At 39.4% G+C, this 10,024-nt stretch overlaps 1 protein-coding gene and 1 long non-coding RNA gene across 2 annotated transcripts; one reads left to right on the forward strand and one right to left on the reverse strand.

Moving 5' to 3' along the window:
• Positions 1-758: 758 nt before the first annotated feature.
• mis12 (MIS12 kinetochore complex component) lies at positions 759-3,441 on the forward strand. Its single transcript, XM_080429971.1, has 3 exons — positions 759-979; positions 1,771-1,996; positions 3,017-3,441. The coding sequence occupies exons 1-3, from the start codon at positions 765-767 to the stop codon at positions 3,317-3,319; spliced, it is 744 nt and encodes a 247-aa protein (XP_080286097.1). The 5' UTR covers positions 759-764; the 3' UTR covers positions 3,320-3,441.
• A 3,253-nt stretch (positions 3,442-6,694) lies between these two features.
• Positions 6,695-8,415, reverse strand: LOC308086726. Its single transcript, XR_013933267.1, has 3 exons — positions 8,335-8,415; positions 7,595-7,688; positions 6,695-7,093 (listed from the first exon to the last, which is right to left on the reverse strand). It is a non-coding gene; the product is annotated as an uncharacterized lncRNA (long non-coding RNA).
• Positions 8,416-10,024: the final 1,609 nt, after the last annotated feature.

A 10,024-nucleotide genomic window follows, 5' to 3' on the forward strand; every position in this document is an offset into this window, starting at 1 on the left:
CAAAACAAACTGGTAAGGCTACTTCTTGGCCTCAAACATACAACCCATCTAACCCCTGCTTATTTTGTTAGGGTTGGATGGCTCAGGGTTGAGGGCAGAGTACGGCAACTTGCAATGGCCTGGTCTACAAGATACACGGTTCACCACAACATTGATATGTCCACAATCATCACCAGAGGCAGCTCCACTGATCATATTCAACCCAGATTTTGCACAAACAAGGGAATGAACTCTTTCTCATGCTATAACAAAGGAGTAAAGGAGTGTAAAATCCTACTCACTTTCAAAACTGCCCTAAAAAGAACACCTTCAGGAGGCTGCAATTCTAAACGGGCCCCTGTCAAAGTCTTAACCTACCCCCCCCCCCCCCCCTCCTCCTCGAACTGTCTATTCTATTGTACTTTCTTGTTTTTCATACCAGTAACTTGTAAGCTGATTGTATGACGTTCTGCATAGTAGTGTATATTTGTCTGTTTTCTTAAATGTCATCATGATTTCAGTGCGTGGGGATCTCATTTTAACTAAGCCATTGTGCTTTTATGAGCGATCCATTTTAGAGGACCTTGTATTGTGAATTGCACTTCCATGTACTGTTTCCATGTCTTTTCTAAATAAAGTATTCAATCAATCAATCAATGGCCTAAGTTTCTTCTTGTGGGATTGTTTTCCTAGACACGTGGTTGCTTGTTTCTCTCGCAGAATCTGGCAACACTAGTCATGACGTTCCGCGTCACTTTTGCACGCTGGAGAGGAGAAGATTCAATATGGCGCGGGAAACAAATATGGAAACAACACGGGAGGTTGCAGCTGAAATGGCTACTGCTGGCCGTCAAGTCAGAGACCAGGAGGACAGGGACGTTATGGACGACAAGAAGCTGTACGAGGCCCAGTTCTTCCGTTTCACCCCGGAGACATGCATGATGAGGATCTGTGGAGCCTTCCACGAGAGTCTGTACGAGATCCTACTGGCCGTGGAGAAGGTGTGTGCACTATGCAGTGGTGTAAAGTAACTAAGTACATTTACTTAAGTACAATTTTGAGGTATTTTTTTTACTTAACTGGAGTATTTCCAGTTTTCAGTACTTCTACTTCTCCACTACTACATCTCAGAGGCAAATATATATTGTGCTTTTTACTCCACTACAATTATTTGAAAACTTAAGTAAGTTAATCTTACTTTGTAGATTTAGATTATTATTACAAAACATAGCCTACATTAACCACTTCAGCCCTATATACATTTTGGCCTTTTGAAAATAGCCGATCTACAAGCTCACAACGTGTCGCATCGCAACGCCTTGTGAGCTTGTAGATCTGCTATTTTCCAAAGATTTTATACATTTGAAAACTTGTGAAATGGGACATTCTGCTTGATGAGTACTTTCTACTTTTGGTAGCCTACTTCAAGAACATTTTGATACCAATTATTTTGTTCTTTTACTCAAGTACATTTGCAAGTTACAAAACATGCATTAACCACTTCAGCCCTATATACATTTGGCTATTTGAAAATAGCTGATCCACACACAACGCATTGTGAGCTGTAGATCTGCTATTTTTTTTATACAATTTACACATTTGAAAAGACATTCTGCATAATGAGTACTTTCTACTTTTGGTACTTTAAGTACATTTTGATACCAATACATTTGTACTTTTTTACTGAAGTAAATTTAGAATTCTGGACTTTTACTTGTAACTGAGTATTTCTACATTGCAGTATTGATACTTTTACTTAAGTAAAAAATGTGAATACTTTTTCCACCACTGGGTGTGTGTGAGGCGGACCACCAAAGGCACTGAGCCGGACGGCGAGGAGGTGCGTCTGCGGAGGGCGAGGGAGTGCAGCCAGAACCTCCAGCAGTTCCTAGAGAAACGATTTCAGCGTCTGGCGGACAGGATGAAGACGCTGCTGGTGAACAACTGCCTTACAATACCACCCAACGTCCTGTTGGCTGAAGACCAGCAACACCGAGAGTACCCCCAAGACATACAGGTACGTTTTGATGACCACACGACCTGTGGGTCGTTCCCACATGACTTTGGGGCGGTGAGATGATGGTGAGGTGACAATTTAAGGACTTTTAGGATCTTTTTAAAACCTCAAGAAAAGAAAAAAAGACCTACTGCATCAAAAGTAATCATCAAACTTGACTATAAAAACTGGTCAAACATTGGCCACATTTTCAAAAAATATAAGAAAGAGGCAAAAATTGTGAAAATATCCGGTCTACAAGCTCACAACGCCTCGCGCTACAAGGCGTGGCGAGCTTGTAGATCGGCGTTAAAATCTATAGTGGGGTAAAAACATGGCATGCTGCATATGACTGACCTTACAGTACACCATGATGTACGGCACGCTCTAAGCTCTAAAGGGTGTCATGTCATTTATACAATATTTTAATGGCCTGTTTTGTCAGGGGGCAAACTGACAAACTCCCTTCACTTGGATGGTGTTTGATCCAAGAAGCTTCCATTCTGCTGATATATAAGAGAGGTCTGCTATGGCCCACAGTCCATGTCACATTCTCATTTAAATCCGCTGTGTTCAAAAAGTTTGTCAGTCTTTATGCTCTAGAGTCTAGACTGTTGTGTACCTCCCTACAACCACAGACGATGAACCCCAGCAACAATTGGTTGGTTGGTTTATGTATGTAAATAATATTTACATCTAACAAATACATATAACATTTGTTTCTTAAAAGGGACACAACACATTGCGTAAATGTCAAAGGTGACATGGCTATGTACTGTGTCATTTAGAATAACATACATGAGCAAGACAATTATATACTGTAACCACACATATGCATAAATAACCTCCTTACGCAAAAGAAAATAATGCATACATCACAACGCATCAACTCCATGTTATACAAAATAGGCTAATTACATGAACACTGATATCCTTCTATTAATTCACAATTTCTGTGTCTGTGCGTGTATCTGTCCTATTGACCGTATTATAAGTAACAAAATCTGATATGTTATTTGACTTTGGTCCTATTCCATACAGGAGGTGCTGAGGCTGGAGTCTTCCATTGCAGAGCTCCATAGGGCCTATGAGGCAGAAGTGTGTAGCAGACAGGCCCTCCTGGCGGAGCTGGAGGAGCAGAAGGAGACACAGGTGCTCCTGGATGGAATTCTGAAGTGGATGGCAGAGACGACCAAGATGACCAAGGATGGAACGGGAAGGTTCCAGGACAGCATCCAACAGGTGAAGGACGCTGTTAAAAAACTTGAGGACTGTGTAGCGGAGATCTACCACAAGGCTCCACATTGTGTGTTTCAAGAGGTGCAAAATAGAATGAGTCAATAGGTTGATGTGTCTATTCTGGTGTGGAGGGGGTTTGGAGTTGAGGAATTGTTGATTTCAGTGCTGAATTTATTATGTAAAATGTACAGTTCATCATTAAATGCATTGCTTAATTCAGTTGTGTATATGGAAAACTGAAAATAAACCTTGTTTATAAAATATTTGTTAAAACATAAATAAAACTTTTTTCAAAAGCATTTTTTTCTTCTCCAAATAGCCGATGTACCATATTCATACAGTCAGGGGTTAAACTAATTTAGCTGGGGACCCCCAAGAACCCCTGTGGGTCCCTAGACCCTACTTAAAGAACCATGTGCTGTACATAACTTGTTGTGACTGTGATTACATCCCTTTGTGACTGTTACATCCCTGGTGGAGCAGTCCATCAGTTCTGTTCTGAGGTAGACAGATTACCACTGCATTCTGAGACTGGATTTGCATCCACTTCATACTTCGCTCAGATCCACTGTCTCTGTGCATCCAAGAAAGTGTGCCTATCGTTGCTATCGGGCAGAAACCTATCTCCGTATGTCAACTTTTTATGTTTTTTTGTAAATTAAAGCCCCACTTTGTCTTTGTCAAACTACAGTGCCACACAAAAGTAGCGTAGATCATCAATTTCTTTGCTATTTTTGAAAAGAAATTACAGTGAAAGTGGTTAAAGGAGGAGTTTACCCAAAAAATGACTTATTTTCTATCAATTGCACACCCTATGAAGCCTTGAATCCATGGATTCGTTTTTGTTTTGTCGCATTCCTAAGCTAATAATTTGATTCCCGTCTCCTACCGGCTAATGTATCCGGTAGGAGACACAAAGTAGATTATTTGTGTCTCCTACCGGAAATACACACGGTCATCAAATTATTGTTTTAGGAATGCCACAAAAACAAAAATAAATCCATGAAATCAAGGCTTCATGGGGTGTGTAATTGATAGAAAATAAGAATTGTTTTGGGTGAACTCCTCCTTTAAGTCTGTCTGTGGGTTTTATAAATATTGAACCAATGAAAAGTATTAAGAGCTCAATAACATTGGATACATTTTGGTATCTTTTTTCCATTTCCTGAAAAGTAATGCTTTTGGACTCTGTTTCCACCCGACCCGACAGGGATGTGGTATGCAGGAGGTGTAGAGACACACGGCCGGAAACGGAAGGCCTACAAATTCACGCCCACTTTTGAGATAGCGCCGCTACTCGAGGTCCGTTAGAACGATGAACTGCAGCTGCCAATGCAATCCCTATGAGCGGATATGAGAATTAGCCTACTTTTAAAATATCCTACATTAACTGGAGATGATATTGATTTAAATAAAAATATGTTTCCAAATGTATAGAGTGTCTTTGTCAACATATCATCTTGTTTTCTTAATAGTTGATGTGTTTCACATTTAATTTGCCACTTTAATGGATTACCCATAATGTTAACACAGCAGAGGCGAGACGGCAGACAGACAAGTTGTCGCATTTCAGTGACATCACTGTCTTTACGAGCACCGAGCGGCGACCAGTGGCATACCCACTGTAGAGGCTGGACAGGCGGTCGCCTGCCCAACTAAGATCTCGCCTCCCCTAAAAAAACAAATAACCCGAAAACGTGTCAATGCGTGCTTAATGTCCTCAAAGTCACGCATACAACAAGCTTTGAACTGAGCAGATTGGACCTTCTGTTCCAGAGATAATGATCAAAACATCTTGATAACAGCCACTTTCGCCAGTTTTCTGGGTATTGAAAACCTCAAGGGATGTGTCCGTGACGTATATACCATGCGACCACTTAAACTCTAGATCTCCGATGCTAGCGGTTTTGACATACTGATGGAGTATATTATAGTATATTGTGGGTAGTATATCGAGATGGCAGATATGGGACATTAAAAAGGATAAATTAAACAAATGGGACACTTTATTAGAACACAAAAAAAATCGCTACTGCTTCAGTAGTTAACCAGTGAAATTACGGTATTTTACAATGCCTCTCATAGAGATTGCATTGAGAGCTGCAGTTCATCGTTCTAACGGACCTCGAGTAGCGGCGCTGTCTCAAAAGTGGGCGTGAATTTGTAGGCCTTCCGCTTCCGGCCGTGTGTCTCTATAGTTGTGGTTTTCTCTTGAGACCGCACTCAAATTCTTCAAACTCCTTGAAACAACTTGACCTCTGGATGGCTGGGTGCGAAAATGTGCACAGTTCCTCACACTGATGATTAAGATTTCTTTATTTGCCATTTCCGTCTGCACGCATCAGAAAACGAAATCGCATTTTAAGAGACAGTGAAAGAATGAATAGCGCAAAACTCAATATATAAATCTTTAAAAAAATATTCATAGCAAGCATAACCAGATAAAAAAAATAGTATAAAAGCATACTGTAAAAAAAAATGCATAATGCATAATGGCAATGTTTATCTGTTGCCATCTGGATGGGCTGGCAGACTGCATGAACCATACTCCTCCATTTCTTTAGGGCAACATATCCTGAATTATCAGTTAGAAGTTGGTAACAAATATACTGACTGGTATCCATTTAGCTGTTTTTGTTACCCTGTCTTGCGGGCAATGTTTGAGCCCTAACCCACTTGTTGAGATACACTGCAAGACATATCTGACAGCAAATAATCTCCAGCAGAGGGCCCTCTCTGCATGTTGATATAGATGGTCTACTGCTGTTTTCTGTTTTGTGTGTGTGTGTGTGTGTGTGTGTGTGTGTGTGTGTGTGTGTGTGTGTGTGATTTTCTAAATTAGAACTATTTTTGAATTATAGTGTGTGGTGTATTTTAACTTAATATAAAGTATAACCTCTAGTGTCGGTTTATTTTATTTTAGTTCCCTGCATTGCAGGTTCATTTCCAATTTACGACAGTAGCTTATTGTATCTAAAGAGTTGTGCGTGAAAAAGTGTGAAGGAGCTGGTAGTTGTGGGACTTTACAGCATGGATGGGGTTAACCCCACAAATAAAAGCTCATGCATTATTTTGTCCTATTAAATGTAATGACTTTAAGGTTTCCAATTACTTTCCACAAGCAGCACTTGAGAATTATTGCACAAGTTTACCTTGAGTTAGTTCCTTGCATTGTGTGCCTTAGTTACATTTAATTCATTGTTTTATGTTAATACTTTGGAGGATAATTTAGCTACTTTTTTGTCCATGTGATGTGATCTACTGCAGTGGTTCTCAACCTGTGGGTCGGGACCCCCCAGGTGGGTCTCCACATGATTTTGGCAAGGTCCCTAGATGACAGTGAAGTGACAATTTAAGGACTTAAGACCTTTTTAATACCTAAAAAAAAGAAAAAAGACCATTGTCATGTTATTTGACATGTTACATGTTATTTTTGTCAAATTAAGAGTACATAAATGCTGATAGGAACTGTACAACAAGTAACCATAGCATTTATTTATTTCCTAAGTTCACCCAAAAGGCAAATCAGGTAAACTTTACTAAGTATATAGGGTTTACATGGTTATTATTGCCGGCAGTATCATCTGTGACTCATGAGATTTTGATGCCATTTGAAGTGGCAGAGGTCCAGATGTTCAGCCCGTCCTTGTCGACCTCCAGATGACCTTGGTTGGTGAGAGTAAGCCGCATCCTTTGGGATAGTGGTTCACCAGCATTCTGCTTAGTGGCCCAAACTGGTCTGCTGTCCGCTGTGTACATCACCAGATTCATGTCATCTTGCATAATGATGCGTATCCCAAGGCTATGGGCTGTGTCTGTCTGCCAGCTAGGCTTCTGGTCAGGCTTCTTGTCTTCATAGATGACCAAGTTACTATCAGTCTGTGGGTTAAGGACAAGTGCTTTGTATGAGTATCTTTCAAACTTAACCATTTCCACCCTGGTGTCCCTATTTTAGGTATGTCATTATAGTAAAACTGATTTAAAATTATAATTTTTTTGAATAGGACTAAAGTGTATAGTTACTACATTGTGCGACGGTGTTGCTTGCTGACATGTGTTCAAGCTAACTACTAACTTGAAAAACACTTGTACCATCATACAATGGAGGAGTATGAATTAAGCTTTAGTTAAGTGTCTAATGGGATTTGTTGGGGGGGGTCAAACACTTAAGAATATACCTCCAGTTTCTGATCAGTTTCTGATAAGTTACAGTTCATTTAAAATTACAGTTGATTCGCTCAAATTAAAAACAGGAAATATTTATTGCCTATCTGTCATTCTCATTAATTCCTGTCATTTATTGAAAATGTGTACAAGTTCATCCTTTTTCTTGAATGAAGCCAACCCTGTTAATTACACCTTGATAGTTCTATATCTCACCTGGAAGATAGCCTTGTATTGCCCGTTGACACTGGTGAGGCCTTCCCCCTGACGAAGCTCCTCATTAGTGCTCAAAGAGTTCTTGTACATTGTTCTGTGATCAAAAATATTATATTTGTTAAAAACTGGAAAATAATATAGGAATATTAGAGTTTACTAGATGAAAAAAAAATGGAGAAGTACTGCACTCAAAATCACTGGTGACATACACCCATAATTGACAGTCTGGGTTGAAATCTCTAAAATGGGACAGGGTAAACAAAGCTACAGCTCTTTAATATTGCCAAGAAGTGGTTCTCAAACATTTGTAAAGGACCCCCTTTACAAATGTATTTTGTCCTGGAAGCCCCCATAGGAGATGATTTGTTAAAATATCTTATACATTTATCAAGATTTTTCTTTCTCAAAATAGCTTGAGTATAACATGGGATTAGTTCAACTGTTCCTCTCTTTTTTTTTGCCTGAGACCCCCTGGAGCCCCCTCAAGGACCCCTGAGGGACCCGGACCTCACTTTGAGAACCACTATGGAATACAACTTCCAAGAAGGATACAAAAAGCATTTGTTTGTGTATATTGTATCATTTTTCTGTTGTGTATTCTGTTATATTGTACAGGAATTGGCTTCAGGGTATTTATTATTTCTACATAAGCTATGTATGCATTATTAGATTATCTTTACTTTAATTAAATTATGGATTTCAGGGCCATGAGAGAACAATGTGATAAACAGACTACTTACTCACTTGCAGGTTATGATGTTATGTCGTCGTGTTGTGACTTCTGCCTGTCACTCCTGTTTATCGTGTCTTCGTTGGACTTCGTTTCCCTTTGACACCCACCGTGACCATACAGGATGTACAGTAAGTACAGAAGTAGCAATGGGTTTCAGAGAAGGGTTGAGAAACACAAGGTTATGAAACACACACACAGTGCAATTCAGCCCACCCCCCCCCCCCCCCCATTTCCCGAAATTAGGGTTTACACATAATTCACATCAACTGGGAGCTACCCGGTACTGTGACTGACTTCTACTGTTCCACTTGAACAGAAGGGGGTTGCTCAAGGTCATCTTAACTATTACACTATATACTCTGTGTGTGTGTGTGTGTGTGTGTGTGTGTGTGTGTGTGTGTGTGTGTGTGTGTGTGTGTGTGTGTGTGTGTGTGTGTGTGTGTGTGTGCACGCGCACGTGTGTGTGTTTTGGGGGGAGGGGGGGGGGTTCTTACTGAAGTTTCAAAATTAACTGTTAAAAGTCTGGAGATTGGGACATAGTCAAAAGGTTGGATCACATATTTGGAGAATTGTACAATACTGTCCTTTCAATAAATGTGTACATTTCAACCCCAAATGTAACAATGGTGACAGGATATTAACTTTTAATGCTGTGCATGGAAACTGATTTCCTCCTGCGGGATCAATAAATGTCTATATTTAGAACATTTGTCTTCATAAGGATATTATTTATGATAGCTAAATTGCATACAGATTTGGAATTCTCTCCTTGTATTGTGGAATAGATAAATGTGCCCTGTCATTGAAACCACATAGTGAGTTATCTTTCTAAACATTTTAATAGTTTTGTAATCAATGTATTTCAGGATATGGATGAAATTAGTCTCTGCTCTAGTTTCATATCAATCATATAGGTGATTTTTCTTTATTCATTGAACGATTTGAACCCTTTATCTAACCATTATCTAACCAGTCTCATTGAGACAAAAACGATATTTTACAAGAGAGACCTGGCTAAAATTACATTAGGCTACATATGATTAATACAGACTGCTGTAAACAAGTTCCTTACAAACGCAATAGCTTGTTGCCTTTCAATTTGTTCACTTCTAAAATGCCCCCCCCCCCCCTAGATTTACAATTTACATTTCTCATTTAAGTTAGGCAACACTATTCACAAATTCTGACCACCAAGACTTTGTTTTATTGTAATATGAGGTAACAGTCAGAAATGAAGTTGTTTACCTAAAGACTCAAATAAGTCAAAGTGATTAAGGTAACTATAGCCATACAGCATGGTACAAATAAGTGAATTATGTTTGCTCTGGGACCCAGGCTCCATCAAAAACATACTGAGTTGTCATGTGGGGACCGACCAAAAGTAGGCCTGCAACTAATTTTGTATTCCAAATAATAGTTTGAGGAGTCAAAATGTACAGTGTACAATCCACATGGAAAACCACAACATATTTTCCATGTCCCAGACAGAGTCATTTCTTTAGTCTGGAAAAGGACTTTGATGTATAGTTAGTAATGACTGCCCTCATTTGAACACTCCATTGATGAAGCAAGCATTATATTGATGTTGTTATGCAGACCTGACAGCAACTGCCGCCACGGTTGTCATTCAGATTATTAAATTAACTTATTTTTGAATATCCTCAGATCAATTGATCAAGTTTCCATCGAGAGTAAAA

The sequence above is a fragment of the Gymnoscopelus braueri genome (assembly GCF_963280865.1).
Source record: "Gymnoscopelus braueri genome assembly, chromosome: 1".
In the NCBI taxonomy this organism is placed as follows: Eukaryota; Metazoa; Chordata; class Actinopteri; order Myctophiformes; family Myctophidae; genus Gymnoscopelus; species Gymnoscopelus braueri.

What these genes read in the sequence shown, in the direction of transcription:
- mis12 (XM_080429971.1), top strand. Translation starts at nt 765, where the DNA reads ATGGCGCGGGAAACAAATATGGAAACAACACGGGAGGTTGCAGCTGAA. An exon ending in ATCCTACTGGCCGTGGAGAA is followed by an intron (nt 980 to 1,770) that starts GGTGTGTGCACT and finishes TTTCCACCACTG; the next exon opens with GGTGTGTGTGAGGCGGACCA. An exon ending in AGTACCCCCAAGACATACAG is followed by an intron (nt 1,997 to 3,016) that starts GTACGTTTTGAT and finishes TATTCCATACAG; the next exon opens with GAGGTGCTGAGGCTGGAGTC.